The following is a 17,737-nucleotide window of genomic DNA, read 5'->3' as shown; positions in this document are numbered from 1 at the left end:
TCAACAAAAGAGCAATGATATGCAAGTGCTATAACAAGTCTCAGTTAGCTTAATGCAGTACACGTAGCAAGTTTTTTTCATATAATAAAAATAAAACAGATAGAATAGAAAAAGAATAGAGCAAGCTAGTGTAAGAGGCCTTTTTTGCTTTTGTTAATCAGAAGTCAGAAAGTCAGAATTATAATTGTATAATAAATAAAAAGAAAACAAATAGATAGAATGCAAAACGATTAGAGAAGCAAATGTTAGGTTTTTTTTAAAGAAAACAAGCAGTTAGTAAATATATAGAGTGCAAGTCTAAAAGGGGCAAGTTATTTATATATATATTAATTACATTTCTTGTTATTAACATAATAAAGTGCACTAAACATTACATTAAGTCAAGTTTTCCCAAACTGGGGCTCGTGAAGGAACTGCAGGGGGTTCGCAAGTTTAATGAAAATCTAAAAATTTAATCATAAAAATGTAAAATTAAAATAAATCATTTTAAAATAACAACAATCAAAATAAAACACTTACTAAAAATAATAATAATTTGTTTATCTGCATGTCATGTGACCATTAACCAATGTCAGAGAACCGTGAGCATGCAAATGTGATACTTAATTATCAACTTATTACCTTAAAATCTATCTCAGGGGGCAGCTCAAATAAATATATTAGGTGAAAGAGTCAGATTTGGCTGACAAAAAAAAGTTTGGGAATCCCTGCATTACATGTAAATAAAAAATAATGTGAATTTGTGTATTTGAATGTGTTTGAAAGAAAAAAGCCTTCCAAAGACATAGTAATACATGGTTAAATAACCTACTGACTGAGGTATAATTCAAATAAAAATTAATGTGTTCATTAGTAGTTGATGCAATGTTGAAATGTTCATAAAACACTTTATTAAATTGAAATGATTTTTGTTAATCCAGTGGTCAAATGCTGTGTGGCCTCTCACTTTTCTCTATTATTTAACAATTGTTACCCCAGTGTAACATGTATGCCTTGTTTTCTGTGTGTTTTTGGTTTGGCCCTGTTTGGCCTAGTTTTCCCCAGACTGATTAATCAGTCATTCAGTTCACCTGTTGTCTGATTATCTCATTAGTTCACTTTGTTTGGTTCTTGCTTATAAGCCCTCAGTTCTCCTCTAGTCTTTGTCCGTTCTCGTCTATATTTTGTGGTTTTGTGAGTTTCCTGTGGTTTTCCTGTGGATTTATCTATTAAAGACTGTTATTGTTAATTCTTCGTTGTTGTGCGCTTTACTCACAACAACCCACCGTGACAGAAGAATGGACCAAATACAGTTTCTAGTGGCATTTTTCTTTCTTTTTGTTCTCCTTTCTTTTTCACTCACCCATGGACCTGCCCGCAGTTCAGCTGCTTTGCCTGGAGCAGAAAGACTGGAGGTTCGCTGGAGGACCATACCAGGGACTTTTTAGATCTGGCGTGCCTCACGCACTATCCTGACCGCTCGCTGTGTTTTTTACCATACCAGCCTCAGCGAGCAGTCGAAGGCACACCTTCTAGTGAACGGTCCAGAGAGGATTTCACCGCATTTGTGGAGTGGGCGCTGGAGAATAATGGACTTTATTTCTCTGTCTGCCCTGCTGAGGAGGACATCTCCAGCCCCACTCCCGATCCAGAGCCCAGCCAGCCATCACCACCCAGCTGCACAGAACATCTGCCTGAGCCCACCGCAGACGGAGAGCCCGAGCCCATTGCGACTGAAGAGCCAGCGCGAAGAGAAGAGACTGTGCCTGCCATCGCCCCGGAGCCAGAGACTGTCGATGCATTTGACCAGGTGTGTGAGCCGGCAACATCGCACGTGCCTGAGGGAGTACTAGTGGAGATCGATGGCTTGGAGGGTTGCTGCTGAGGTTGAGCTGCAACTGGCCTCTGGAAACTATTTAGAGGAACTGATGGACATTTTTGATACAGATTTAATTGAATGGTTTGGGGAGGTAATACCCAATTCTCCTGAGTCTCCTGAGTCTACGCTGGTTCCGTCCAGTTCTCCTGAGTCTCCTACATCTCCTGAATCTCCGCTGGTTCCACCCAGCTCATAATCTCCTGAGTTCCCACCCAGCTTACCTCTCCCGCCTCCTCTCCTAAAACCAGCCAGTTCCTCAGTCCTGCCTCCACTGGTTCCTGTCAGTCCCTCAGCTGATCCTCAGTCAGCACTATCTGGGCGCTCTGATTTTACCTCTGGCCTTCCAGTCTCCAGCTCCGCCTAGGCGTGAGGATCCCCTGTCTCTGCCTCTGAGTCCCGGACTCCACCTCGGCACCCCAACCCATCGGCTCTGCCTTGGCTGCTTGCTCGCTCATCTCCACCATGGCCCGTCATCCCACTGGCTCCACCAGGCTCCCTCGTCCCTCCGGCTCCGCCTTGGTCGACCCTCCTCTGCCATGGGATTCTACTCCTCTGGCTTTGCCTCGTCCCTCCATCCCTCTGGCTCCGTCTGGCTCATCCTTCCCTCCGGCTCCACCATTGTCCTCAGTTGCTACAGCTCCACCACGGTCTTCCGGGTCCCCATCTCCACCTCACTCACATGAGCCATCAGCTCTGCCTTGGCCCTCCGGACCTCAGGTGTCACCCTGGCTCTCCATCTGCTCGGCTCCACCTGGGTCTCCACCTCCAGCGGCTCCGTCTCCATTAGTTGTCCCCAGGGTGTCATCTGTCAAGGTTTCACCATGGCTCCTCCCTCCCTCGACTCTGCCCTGGGGCCTCGTCCTGGCTGTTCAACATCTGGCTCCTCCTGCTCCTGGCTTCCCCCTGGCTCCTCTCACCGTCCTCTCCCCCATGGACTTATTTATTGGACTAGGTTTTGTTTTGCCCCTCTCCTGCTCCTTGCCCTCCTCCAGAACCTCCCTCCTCAGATGGATTATTTACGGCGCGAGGACGCACCTTCCGGGAGGGGCAGCTACTGTAGCATGTATGCCTTGTTTTTTGTGTATTTGGTTTGGCCCTGTTTAACCTAGTTTTCCACAGTCTGTTTAATTAGTCATTCAGTTCACCTGTTGTCTGATTATCTCATTAGTTCCCTTTGTTTGGTTCTTGCTTTATAAGCCCTCAGTTCTCCTTTAGTCTTTGTCCGTTCTCGTCTATACTTTGTGGTTTTGTGAGTTTCCTGTGGATTTATCTATTAAAGACTGTTATTGTTCATTCTTCTTCGCTTCACTCACAACAACCAACCATGACACCCAGCACCATTAGAATCTGCTCCACCACCGGAGCATGTTTCTCCCTCTTTTGACTGCTCTGGAGCTCTTCGTTGTAGCTATAGAGTCTCTCAACCAGAGAATCTATCCATGTGCTCATCCTGGGCAAAAGGGCCACAGCTTCATGTCTAACCATGGCCTTGGAGGATGATCCATTGTGGTCTGCCAATACACTGGTTACATAGTGATCTCCTGATTCGCCTGCTCTATCTCCTTCTCTGAGGTCTTCCATCTCAACGGATTCGTTCAGGTCTTCAATTGTGCCAGTTACATGAGAATCTTTGGATTTGCTGCCTCCATCCTGATTGCTCCATCTATCAGCTCCTCCTTGGTTTTTCTGTTACATCTCCCCCAGATTCCTACCACTCTCTGTCTTCATCTGGACAATACCCTCCACCGTTTCCAAAATACTTCCTCCTTTTTACTGAAAACATTCAGACCCATCACTTTACCAGCTTTATCTCAATACACTCACCAGATCTTCCTCTGGTTCCATCCAGACTCTGCGCTCTTCCAATACCACCATGGCCTCATGTGTTGGACTTCCCTAACTCTGTTTTTCCTGATTCCCCAGTGAGTCCTGTGTACACCAGCTACAGAACTGTTTACTCTATCAGCCACAGTGATGGAGGCTGTGCCCGAGTCTGTCTCTCCAGTGTTCATTGGCTGTTTCCACTGCAGCATCCCCTAATCTATCGGCATTCCTTGTGGCTCCACCTCCTCTGGTAGTTCCCTGTGGCTTTCCCCAAGGTCTCCTGCTCCGCTGCCTCCCCTGTTTCGCCCCACTCTGTTGCGGTGGTCTCCTGATCTGCCATGGTGATTCCCTGCTTTGTTTGGGCCTTCTGATTCTCCAGCTCCGCCCTGGCCTTCAGTTGAAGTTCTGCTGGCTCTGCCCCGGTCTCAAGTTTCCTCCGGATCCATCTGCCTTTGCCCCAGTCTCCAGCGGAGGTCCAGGACAATCTTCCTTCTCTCTGTATCGCCTCATCACCATCCCCTACTTAAATGTTTTGGGGTATTCAGTGATATCCAGTTGTATTCAATTAAATTTTGGGCTGCACTTAAGGCTACTGCCATTGAAATCTAATGCTTTGCATCCCTTCAAAGCTTTGAAATAACAGTATAGTATACAAATAAATATGAAATGACTTGACTTTTCTGTGCAGCAACAGCATTCTCTCTGCAATGATTTTGTGTGTTGACTTATTACTTGGTTTGCCTCTTTGCCAGCTAGATCAAAATAATACAATACCAGAACAGTTACAGGTGCGTCATTCTTCATGGAGTGACAAACGAGAGAGAATTTGTAAAAATGCTCCTTTTTTATGATAAATTTATTTCATTTAATTAATTTTAGTTACTGGTGGTGTTTATAAGCACTGGTGCTAACTACTCATGTATGTGGTGTTACCACTATTTCTGCAAAGGAGACAGTAAACTTTTCTAAAATGGAGGTTTCCATTATGATTGATAGTTTTAAGATCAGGGGATCATTTTCTAAATATTAATAAGACTATAGCAAAATTTAGATTCAAATATGTGAGATATATGTCAGCAAATTATCAGTGTAACGACACAGACTGTAATAAAATTATGCATGAAATTGTCAGAAATGTAGCACTATATATGAAAATTAATAAGAAAGAATGAATTTATCATGCACCCCTCAGATCAACCATCACATGACCTTTAGTCTTAACAGAATTCCCCCTTTTCTTAAAGGGGTGACATTCATTGTTGTTACACCAAAGACATAAAGTTAGGGATCACAACTTGTATCTAAAAAATTTATCTGTATATATGTACATATTTATTTACAATATAGCCACTTTATTTGGGTTAAAAATGTTAGATTGTTGCAATTACAAACCAAGATGCCTCTGATACATGGTGTGATTTAGTTTTGTATGCATTTGTATGTAAACATTTTAAAACAAAAACTTTTAAAATTGCACAAATAATTTTCACTCTACAGAAAATATATTTGCAAACATTTTATGAATTATTGGTGTTTACAGTTATTTTTACTGTTGCAAAGTAGAATGACACCACTTGTCAGAAATGACCAGGTGGTGGCGCAGTTCCCTGCTTAAATTCATTGAACAACAGACAGAGTGCTTTATGATGATGTTTTTTTATCACTGTTTGTACACTACATTAGCACAATCATCAGAGATGAACCAGTCAAAAGTAGTTATTTGTGAGCGAACACAAAATTTCTTGTGTGAATGCAATGCCAGACTTTTCCGAGAAAATGCAAAAGCATTGACATTTTTTTTTCCATCAACATGTCTCTTTAGGGGCTCTGTAGAGCACTAGTAATCCAGATTTGGTAATCTGAAAAGGTGAGTATCTGGATCATTGTGATCCAATCCAATTTTGCTTTGAAAAACCAGCAGAAAAAAAAGTAAGATGGATTACCTCATTCAGGATAGCAAAACATGGGATTTCCAAATCCCGATCAATCCAGATTAAATCTTTTAAACAACTGGTCCTAGGTTTCAAGGTTTTAACAATGTGTAAACTTCAGGTTAACTATTTATATTAGCAGTGTCAGTATCATTGATAGGATGAATGCCACATGCAGCTTTTAAGTATTGGCTTGTCTCGCTCTTGCGGATCACTTTGGCTTGGGCTTGGTTTAAAAGTAGCATTTTAAATATATGTAAAGACATTAACTCAGGTTAAGTGCAGTGTAAAAAAAAAGATCAGTTATGAAGAATCAATCACAGCATAATTTTCTGCTGGATTTCAGAATATAGCAGCATTATCGGAAATGAACAAGCAGACACAGATGAAAAATTATGGAGAGAATCAATGAATGCAAAATCCCACCTTTGGACCTAAAGCCCTTAATCAACTAGTATATATTAGATAAATGGTAAGCAGAATGGGAAGAATGTCAAAATAACAAATTATTTATAATATGTCCTCAGGTGGGAAAAGTACACTGATGAGCCATTACATTATGATCTAATAACCTGTAGGACCTCCTTTATCCACAAAACAGCAGGTGTGCGGCGAGGCATTGATTCAACAAGGTGGTGATAGGTCTCCAAGAGTATCTGGTACCATAATGTCAACAGCAGGTCCTCCAGTTCCAGTACATTGTGGGGTGGTGGTGATGTCGTGGGGGAAGTCGTGGCCTAATGGTTAAAGAGTCGGACTCGTAACCCAAAGGTTGTGGGTTCGAGTCTCGTACCGGCAGGGATTGTAGGTGGGGGGAGTGAATGTACAGCGCTCTCTCCACCTTCAATACCACGACTGAGGTGCCCTTGAGCAAGGCACCGAACCCCCAACTGCTCCCCGGGCGCCACAGCAAAAAATGGCTGCCCACTGCTCCGGGTGTGTGTTCACGGTGTGTGTGTGTTCACTGCTGTGTGTGTGCACTTTGGATGGGATAAATGCAGAGCACTAATTCCGAGTGTGGGTCACCATACTTGGCCACATGTCACGTCACTTTTTCACACTTTTTTTTTTTTAATGTAGTGCGAACCCGCTTTTCCAAGTCAGACCACAAATGTTTGAGTGGGTGAATTTGGAGGCCAAGGCATTAACAGAAATTCACCATCATGTTTTCGAACCACTCCTTAATGATTCTGGCAGTGTAGCATTGTGTATTATCCTGTTGGTAATGGCCATCACTAGCAAGGAACACAGTTGCCATGAATGGGTGCTCTTAGTCCACAACGATGTTCAGATACCTGACAGATGTCAGGGTTTGTGCTTTTGGGATAATGGCGCCTAAAGTGTCCCAAGAAAACATCACCCACAGCATAACACAGCTGCCGCTGGCCTGTGTTCGCCCAACAGTGCATCAAGGTACCATAGCCTCTGTTGGCAATCGGTGTATCCGCGCTCAGCCGACGATGTGATGCACCAGGAGTCTTGATTTGTCAGACCAGGCCACTTTCTTCCAATCATCCACAGTCCAATCTTGGGCCCATTTCATGCGTTGTTGGCGATGGTGTGCAATTAGCATGGGGACCCGGCTGAGTTGTCAGCTACATAGACCCATATGCAGAAGGCTGCGATGAACTGTGTGCTGTAACACATTGCCCTGGTCACCACTGTTGCAGCTGCTGCTCTCTTAAAATTACATTAAAGAAACTATCTACCGTTGTTTACAAATTGCTTATAAGATCATCTATCATCAGAATTGTTCGTGAATGGCTTATAAGATCAACAACTAGCAGAATGGTACAAAATAAAGGGGTGCAAAAAAGCAACATAAAGTCAAGTAAAGAACTCAGAATTATGACTAAGTGGTTAACCACAACACATCACGTTTGTCACTCTGGCTAATTACTAGTGGAAACAGGGCCGTTTCTAGCCAATTTGACGCCCTAGGCGAAATCCCTATTTAAATCCCTATAAAATTATATATATATATATATATAAATAATTATTTTCAGACACCAGTTGCTTGTCACATTCAAATTGGTTGTCATAATAACGACACTAATTTGTGGAGATTCAGTGCATTGAGTTCCACAAATCTCCCCTTCAGCTGGGAATGCCCTAGGCGAACGCCTAGCTCGCCTATGCCTAGAAACGGCCCTGAGTGGAAACAAGTGTTACACAAGTGTAGCGCTAAGACCGTCTACACAAACTTGCCCTTGACACAAGATCCAAGTCTTAGCGCTGAAACAGTGTAGTCTCTCAAACGTAATGAATAGTGCAGTATATATCAATAAACAAAGAACAAACCCAAAGATGTGTCAAGGCTCTGAACCACATGACAAACATATTAACAATCAATCATCACTGACTAGACTTTCAAGGCTTGACTGAAGGCACAGAACTGAGTGAAATCTGACGCTGATCTGGCTCACTACTCAAGTAGTGTAAACACCCATTGTATGGTTTTAGTTAGTGTAATTAAGGCGTCATGTATGCTGAAGTTTTCTGTTTTGTTTCCACATTTTCATTTTTTAGTTAGCTTAAATGTTTCGTTACGGAATAGTTATGGAAAATGTTTGGTTTTGATTATTTCTTTGTTTTGGCGACACTCTTGTTTTCCCCCCGTGTTTGTATTTTCTTGTTTTATTTATATGGTTTGTAACTTATACACTGCGCTCTCACTAATAAATGAGACTCATTAGTACGCGTCTCATAAGGCTATTTGCACCCACTGCTACATTGAAATCTCACTTAAATGTTGCGCAATCATCCCCTTTATAACATCAAGCGTGTAACAGCCCCACATACAGAGAGGAGGATGTTTGAGTGGCCAAACAAACTCCAACAGTTGCAGATGTTAGTTAGGTATTGAAGTCAAAAAGTCTCCACAACTACAATGACAGCACCTACATAACCACAGCTTGTCTGCCATATAAAGCCTTTGATGTCTTCAAAGAACATGTTCATACATCCACAGTTTGCCAGACATTGCTGGAAATTTCAACTGGACTGGACCCTATAGTCAAATGAGACAACAATAGAGCTTTTTGAAACAAAACCAGAGATGGATTTGGTGTAAACAAACCTAGCAATGAAATTGAATGGAGGAATGGTCTCAGTGTCACACGATGAACTCAGAAACCAAGAAGAGCTGGATCCAAGTGCAGATTAAGATTTATTATAATAATAAGCAAAATACAAAATCAAAAACCCAGGAAACAAAATATGGGGAAACGGAACTGAGCACACACACACAAGATGACCATGAATGGACAAGACCTGACAAGGAAGACAGGAAACACTAGAGCCTATACTGTAGACACAAGGGCAAACAAGGTAACAAGGAACACCTGGAGAACTCAATCACGAAATCCTTCCAGTGGGCTGGAACGTTTGCTCCCTGAAAAATCCCACAATGCACCATAAAAACTAGGGAGCATCGGTGCTCACTATGCTCTCTTACCGGAAATTACGTAACATTTCTGAAGCACGAAGCTCGATAAATATAATGACATGCGATAGAAGATTTAAAGAGACAAACCGTTTTTTTTTTTTTTTGTATATTTCAACATAAACACATCGCTAGACAGGTAATGATCACATCTTGTTACCGTTTATGATTAATATTCGGCTGAAATGTTGTAAGAACATGTAAAAGAAGAACGTGTTTAAAGAGAATAAAAATAATATCAAAAAGAGATTGGTCCTGCCTGATGTTGATTAATAGCAGCGGTGACGTTCTACAATGTTGTCCGTTGACGTACGTAGTCATGTCACCGGAAATTGAGTAATCACTGTCCCAATGTGCAGTGAGCCAGGGAACATACCAGTGACCGAATCTGTGTACACAATAAACTGATTCACGAGCTCGGGAGCTAGGGAGCTGATTGAGACGCACCCGGGGTCAAACAAGGTATCAAGGAACACCTGGGCTGTGTCCGAAATCGCCCCCTATACCCTCATTCAGCGCTTTGTAAAAATGAACGGATTGATTATTCAGCTGCGGGCGCCATCTTCTGGCGAGATGCGGGAATTCATTCGGCGCGTGACTCTCACGGTGCATTATGGGCATTCTCTAGCCGTTGAGCGTGCACCAGTTGTACACTCGTTTTTGCAGTGCATTGTGGGATTGAATGAGTGCACTCGAGAACGTCCACTATGGTTTCGGACACCACTAAAAATGGCTGTTCCCTCAAATAGTGCCCTATTTAAGGGTTTAGGGGTGATTTCGGACACAGCCCTGGGGAGGCAACCAAGATAAACAAATCACCAATGATGGTACAAAGAGGCTACAAGAAATTCAACATAAAAGTCCCAACCAAAAGTAAAGAATATGTAACACTCAGATCCCTTGTCATGTCTTCTCAAAGATTAATATGTACCGTAGAAGACACGTAGTGTTAAACGAAGGGGTGCCAATAATTCTGGTACAAAAAACTGTACATTTGAGAAAACATGTTTTATTATTATTTTTTTCTTGTAATTATTTTCAATTAAAGGTTGGGTTTTTGAATGAACATTTTAAATAAAAGGCTAAGAGGAAGAGCAAAGACATGGGTCGGCAGATGTTTTATATACATGATTTTTTTGGGGATGGACAACAGCAGCTGGCCTGTTGTCCAATGTCTGAGTTTCTTGTTCCTCTTCTGTTTGGCACCATCATTGCACTGAATTGTGCAGCATCAGTAATCTGGGAAATGTGACCAAAATCTGGTCTCATTGGTCAGTTTTCTTCGTTGGCTCTTCTCCAGTGTGAATGTCCTAAACAATCCTTTTTCTCAAAGAACTTTTGCAACAAATATTCAGTCTTGTTGTGAATAGATGTACAGTAGGCTATTCAGTGGTAGAATGAGTCAAGAACATTTGACGTGTTTTGGTGCCTTTTGGAAATTAAATTAGGTAAATGTCTAGCTGGTTGTTTAAAACAAAAAACAACAGCTGTTTTGAGTTTTTATGAAGTAGACCTTATAAAGAAATGCATGTAACCAACCATAAGAAACTTTAGCAAAATTATTGTTTAATTTTAGCCACAAGGGGGAGCAGTGGAGGAATTTGTGTGAAGTAATCAGATGGTAAATGTGGAGAAGTCTTTTCAGCATGTCCTTTTGTCCAGAAAAACCTTTCATTAAGATGGACACATTGTTATTGTTAGTGTTGCTGACACTTTGCACTGGATGGATATGCAACATGACAGAATGTCCCAGTCATAATGCTTATTCATCACATTATTTCCTTTGCATTGTTATAACATTTTATTTGTATCGGACACACAAGAACACCAATAAAACCCAATTAAAATATGATTGGAATGTGCACTACTTAACATGCTTAATGCTTGAAGATATCATTTTGTATGCGTTTTGTTTTCAAACATTGTAGTAATCCCATGCTATAGAGAATGTCATAGATTTTGGAAGGCATGTTTTCATTAGGGGTTTAATTTACTCAGTATTCACATTATTCAGTATATCCATGATTAGACCTTTTGCTAGTATAGTATGAGTACGGCGATGGAGTGTTGGAAGCTGACAATGTCTTACATTCCAAAAATCTAATGTTGCTAAACAACATGGTATGATCTCATTGCATTCATTGTTATAAACTTTACTACAAGGAAATGCCACCCCCCTTTTAATCAAAGTGTAATGCTGAGACAATCAACATTTATGTCATCATCAAATGACTATCCAAACAAACAAGGGCTCTGTTCCGATGGCAGATTTCAATTGTTATGAATTCGTTATGCTCACAAGATCTCCTTAAAACTTCAGCCAAGGTTTGGTTTTCAATGAAGAAGTCAAGTGACAAAAAAAAAAAGCCTCCTCCATGCTTTCCACAAAGGCTCTGTCATTTTGCTCTCTGCATTTCTAACCTTCCCCCATCCCAAAACATGATTATACACTGCTCTTTTGGGGAGGGGAGGGATGGTGGGGGGTATGGACACACTGCCTTTCCCCAGTGGACCCCTCCCCGGGCCACTCTCTTCACAGGGGCCTTTGCCTGAAGACGGCTGCGGCGTGACATGTGGGGAGGCCATCGCTGTGCCGTCTGTCTGTAGGGGCTCCTGTGAGCCTGAGAGAGGGGAGTTTAAGGTTCTGGCAGGGGTGGGGGAGAGCAGGGTTTGATAGGGAGGGGTGCGAGAGAGGGTAGGGGGTGGGAGGAGTCCGGGAACTGCTATTTGTAGACCCTTGTGATGGATTACTGCCGTGTGTGTGTGTGTAAGAGAGGATAGAGATTTTTTGTTCCTGTGCTGTTCCGTATCCCCCTTTCTTCAGGCAGACGGCAGAGTGCTGCTGAGCAAAGCAGTGAGGCAGGAGCGCGTTACGCACAGAAGCGGCAAAGCAACTCCTCCAAGAAGAGGAAAAGGAGAGTTTGTGCACAAAGTGAATCGTGAGAGCGCAGGATCCACTTTTTTTTCTTCTCACGTTCTGGAAACGGGAGAGCACTAGCCTGAGCACTCGCGTCTCAAAGCGTGCAAGATCATGCCTGCGAGAGGAGGACACTCTGTAGGCAGACTGGTGGAGGCTTGTATTCGGATACTGCTGCTGTGCAAGGCTGCCACGGCGTGCCCTGCGCTCTGCACTTGCAGCGGCACCACAGTGGACTGCCACGGGCTGGGTCTCAAAACCATGCCCAGGAACATACCCCGAAACACAGAGAGGCTGTGAGTAGACACTTTACGTCCATCTGCATGTGCGTGCCTGCATGTGGGTGCTTGGGGGGGGGGGCTGCATCATTACCAAGAGGAATTGAATGAGAACAATAGCTCAATGAGGCACAGGTACAATCAGATGTTATCGGCACGGATGCGTCCGTATGTTGACACATGCTGCAGGAGGAGGGAAACTTCCTATCACTCTTTCAGCTGTTGAGAACTTTCCCTTTTCCTTTCGCTCTTTTGACCAGAGTCATTTTATAGTCACTTTCAAATGTGATATTTGAGATGAAATATTTACTGAAAGAGCCTTTTTCCCCCTAAGGTTTAGTAAATGCTGCTCTTAAAATAGTTCAGAGGAAACCTCTGATGAATTATACATGTCAGAGAAGCACCAGAACCATTTTGAAATTTGAAGGAATTCACATTTGAAAATGTGTGGATTTCAAGGACCAAGCGGATCTAGTTTACTAGAATAATATACTGTGAACTACATCATCCACAGTGAGTGTTTGGTCAGATTTCTGCGGCTCGTCGTGTGGAAGTGTGAAACAGGATCTTCTCCCCCTTAGGTCCTTATCAAGTCAAATACATTACAGACAAGGCATGGCTTAGGAGTGATTATGCATTACTCGACTGATCGACTAATACAGACAGAGTGTCTCAAGTACGTTTACAAGGCAGGAACAGCCGTCAGTGTCCACATGGTCAAAAGGCTCTGTGTTGGAAAGGCTGATGGTTGGGGGTGGATCAACAAAACAATTCAATTCATAGGGTGTTTCTATCAAATAGCACCTCTTGGATGTCTTTGATGGATTCTGTAATGACTATGTGTTCAGGAAGTGTGAAAATCACACTTCAACCCCCCGCTTCTCCTCACCCCACAAGGTTTCCTCATTAACCTGCGGTTCAGAGCTAAAACACGTGCTCACAGACCATCACCAAATCACCAGACAAACATTTTCTGGCTTTCTGCCTGGGAATGTGGCTTATGTAAATATACGCATATGTGCCAGAGAACTAGTAGTAAAGGTGTAGAGAAAGCTGCTCACAGGGGTTACGCTATTAACACAGTGCGTGTAAAAGTGAACGCCCCCCTTAAGCAGCTCTCTCGGCTTTCTGATGTGCAAACATCATGCGTCCAGCGTATGAGTTCAGTACTGTTTAACGTAGACAGATTTTTTCATGCTCTGAGACGCATCAGCTCTTTAAATGAATAATCTCAGTCATTTTATATGTACCCTGCATTCATTTTCAGACGTCCAGAGACTCGACCCTTCTTATTTTATCTATGCTAGTGCATCTATTTATACACACTTCGGAAGCTGCAGTGCCTGAGATCAAATGGCGCCGATGTGTCAAGAGTGAGTGATCTGATTGAGAATTCTCTTTAAACTGCAGCGATCGCTCAGAGTATTGGGCTGCTCGCGTATGAACTCCAGCTCTGATGTGCTCAGGAATGCAAGCCAAATGTCCCAGTGTGCTTCCTACTGATTGCTTATTGATTGTCTTGAAAGTGTACGGCAGCTCAGATGGAGAAACACTAGAGGCTCTACTGCTGGATTAGCTCATGAATGTAGAGCTTTTATCTTGTGAGAGGTCTTTGTGATGGCAGTCACATAGTGGCAGAGATGTGTATGATCATGTGCTCTGTCTAGTGGGGAAGAGCAGGCATGTAGTGCTGCTTTGGTTCCATGGTAGTAAATTTAGGGTCCAAATGTAACAGAGAAAATGCAATAGCTTGTGATTCTGTGCAAGTGAAACCAATGCTTTGGGTTTCCCCAAATGTCAGGGCAGCCCTTGTGAAAACCTGTACCTGAGAAGGTACCTTGCAAACCATTGAGAAGAATTGGGCTGCTTGATGGATCAGACTTATTAAAGCTCCATAACTGGCCCACCTGCATTATTAGAGCATCAAAGGGTTTCCATGAAATGTGCTTTTATTCTCTCTTTTAATTATTTAGCTGGATAACGAGCGTTGTTTTTTTTCCTAACTCGACTGTGTTATGGCAGAAATGGTTGTGGCACTTTGCCAGTAGTAGAGTTAGCTCTTTAAACCCACATCACAGTCAGGTTTTTAGTGGCCTGAATGAACTGTAATGAGCGCTTTATGTTTTGCTCATTCAGGGACCGTGTTCATTAGAGCATAATCGACTGTGCTTGATGACTTGCATACATTCCTTTAAGGTTTAGATTATAGAGAAGCAGTAGTTTTTTTTAAGACCATTTAAAAGAATACGTCGACCTGATTGACAACACAAATACTGCAAAATCAGTGTTCCATTTTACAGTGTATCAATGGAAAATGTTTGCATAATGCAATTTTGGGTACTGTAAATTAAAATGGCTGTAAAAATTTCTTTAATGTTCATCACTTTTGTCTACATTGTAGTTTTAAAGGGGTTTATAAATAAACCAGACTTGAGACCTTTTGCATGGCTGTGAAAGGTGAATCTCTGCAGTGCAGCAAACCTTAACAAAGTGATCAAAGTCACAAGTGTTTTCACAGGCATATTTTAAACAAGAAGACTACTAAAACTAATGTTAGTCATTTAAGCCGCTCTTCTGTAGACAACAAAGCCTTCCTGGATAGAAATACGCTTTGATCATAAGCAGTGACCTGTGAGAAGGGTTTATTTATGGTAAGCACATATGGTTAAAAGGTTTCACATTTTTTACATATTTAGTTACACATTTGTGTAGTGCGTGACTTTAGAGTTCATTGATTGCTAAAACCTGTTGGTGCATTTGAACTTTCCCACTTGCAAGTTGCAAATAAAACAAAGATCAATGGAGTATGTTTTACAAGGAAAAAAATTCAGTCTTTCTACTTCAAAAAGTTTGTTTAATTTGCAATAATGCAAGTGTCACTTGCAGTTTCTTTGTAATTCTTTGTGAAATTTACTAACAATATCTGAGTAAAAAGTAAATCGTACACCAGATATTTTTCTGTGTGGGATGTGAACCCAGCAATCAGTCTGATGACTGATCTGGAAAAGGATCAATGCTGATGCTTCTGATCAGCTTCCAGGGTTTTAACCGAGTCTCCTGAAGGGATGTGAGGCCTTCATCAGGCCTAATTACCCATCACAAAACTTGACTTAGCCCAATTATCTTATAAGGATTTTTAAACCTTGTATTAAGATGTGTTTAGGTCAATCTGATTGCAAGTACAACTAAAGTTCAATGGAAGTGTCAATGAGACATTTTGTTTAAGAGATTTGGCATTTGACGAGTAGTGACCAACACATGTGAGATGAATCTTACTTGTTAGACCCAACAAGTGAACTCAACTTAACCTTACATAGGTTTTCGTGAATGTGGAAATGTTACACAGCAAAAGAAATATGAAGCATTGCTCTTGTGAAGAAGTACACTAGAATACTTTAAATGTTATGTTATATGCATGTTATGTACAATTAATTGATATTGAAATTATAAATTATTATAGTTTCAATTTATATAAAATGCAATTGCTTGAACTTAATATGACCCACCTGAATAGGACTTAAGTACTTCTTTATTTGTAATTTCATCCTTTTTTTCTATCGTCTTAGGTGGTTAATATATAAAATGGTAAATTAAAATGGTGAATTAAAATATACTTCAACGTAATTTTTGTTGAAACTTGTATAACGCATTTAAATATATATTCATATTATATAAATATTATATATATATATATGTGTGTGTGTGTGTGTGTGTGTGTGTGTGTATTCAATTACACATTTGTATTGAAGTTGCAGTTTAATTCATTTAAACATATTAATTACATGTAATATCAAATAACATACTACAGTTAAAATTATTAGTCCTGTACATGTGATTTAGTAAGTCAACACATCAAAACAAGTTCATGTCTGAATGTAAATGTAAATGTAATAAGACACTACTGAGTCTGATATATGAGACAGTTCTTGTACATGTACATTTTTAGGCGTTTTAAAGTCAGCTGGTTTCTTCTTGTGGAGTCTTCTCCTCAGTACATTTGCCACCCGCTCTTAAAGAAAGAGAAACCAGAAAGGCTGAACTCCAAAACAATGATACGCAGAACATCTACATATCAGGACATATCATCACCGGCCGTGGCTGATGAATAGCAGCCCATTATTTATTTGGCTGTGCCTGTGCACCTGTGCATACATCTGTCTGCAATCTCTCCGTCTCTGTTTTGCTGCGCTCCCAGGAGTGGTCATTAGAACCAATAGAAAGTGCATGACTTTGTATCCAGTATTCATGGGAGATTTGTGCGAGTGTGTGTTTCTCTCAGTGATTGGGGAAGAGGTTTACAACAAAAAAAGAAACACATGTTCCCAATAATGAGCAGACATTTGCAAAGAACCCACACAGTATTTTTCAGCAGCAAGCTTCTATATGTAATAATATTCTGACTTGCCATGCATTATTCAGTCAATTCCGACTCATTGCACATCAATTTATAAATTTTCTTAAGAGATGAAATCATATTGATTCACCTTGCAACTGTTTTGCATCTTCTTAGTTGTTCTTGGTTATGTTTTATGTGTTAATGTCCAGTGATTCTTGTATTGTTATAGTCGGAAATTTGAAAAGCTGTGGTGTCTGTATATATTGTATATACAATTGTTTGGTTTCTGACACTTGTTGAGCATAAGTCATTACAGCAATGTTGTATCTATACCTGGGCTGACAATAGATTTACCCTTGACTTATGTTTCTTTTTTTCAGGGAATTGAATGGAAACAACCTCACACGCATCAACAGAAATGACTTTTCTGGACTCAAGTATCTTCGAGTTTTGTAAGTTGTTTTACATGTAATATAACATAATTTCTTTCTTTCTTTCTTTCAAAAGCATGTAAAATAGATGTTTTTTTTAAGTGTTTTTTGACTCTCTGTTTGACATCTTCAAACTCTCATGGGCAGACAAATATCCTGACACTGCATTATAGCCAGTTTGTCCTAAATGTCTTTCCAAGGGAACTCTCTGTGCAGATATTTCAGCATTCACACTGTTTGTGTAGGCAGAGCAGTGAAAACAAAAGCATGGGCCCTATTATTTAACTCACAATATTAAATCACATCAAAAAGGCACCATGAAACTATTTATCAGCACTATATTTTGCAATGTAGGCTTTTGTAAAGCAAACACTGAGTGAACTACTTACCCACTGTTTGAAAAAAAAAGACATCTATCAAACTCAATGCAATGAAAGACCCACAAATGGCACTTTGTTAAGACGATTTAAGCAGTTTATAGCTACACTATAAGGCTTTTTTTTACTACCTTTTGGATGTGCTCTTCCTCGTATTATTCTCTTGACAACAATGTTTGTTACTCAGGTCAACATCCTATAAGCATTTATTATTTTATTGCCTGTAAAAAAAAAAATAAAAAAAAAATAAAATCCTTGCATTTTCTGTAGTTACAGTTCTGTTGGTGTGAAGCCGCTGCTGTCTCACTAACACCCTGCTCGTGAGTTCGGTGTGAAACGG

At 41.0% G+C, this 17,737-nt stretch overlaps 1 protein-coding gene across 1 annotated transcript in view; it reads left to right on the top strand.

The window, feature by feature from the left end:
• The first annotated feature begins 11,797 nt into the window (after positions 1-11,797).
• slit1a (slit homolog 1a (Drosophila)) overlaps positions 11,798-17,737 on the top strand; it is a 67,669-nt gene continuing 61,729 nt past the window's right edge. Inside the window, exons 1-2 of the mRNA XM_016500323.1 lie at positions 11,798-12,271; positions 16,970-17,041. Coding sequence (XP_016355809.1) covers positions 12,090-12,271; positions 16,970-17,041 — 254 coding nt within the window. The 5' untranslated portion in view covers positions 11,798-12,089. The remainder of the gene's footprint in view (positions 12,272-16,969; positions 17,042-17,737) is intronic.

This window comes from Sinocyclocheilus anshuiensis, unplaced genomic scaffold (genome assembly GCF_001515605.1).
Source record: "Sinocyclocheilus anshuiensis isolate Anshui unplaced genomic scaffold, SAMN03320099.WGS_v1.1 scaffold166, whole genome shotgun sequence".
Classification (NCBI taxonomy): Eukaryota; Metazoa; Chordata; class Actinopteri; order Cypriniformes; family Cyprinidae; genus Sinocyclocheilus; species Sinocyclocheilus anshuiensis.
Note: the sequence above shows the minus strand (reverse complement) of the source record. Positions and strands in the feature narration are given on the sequence as shown.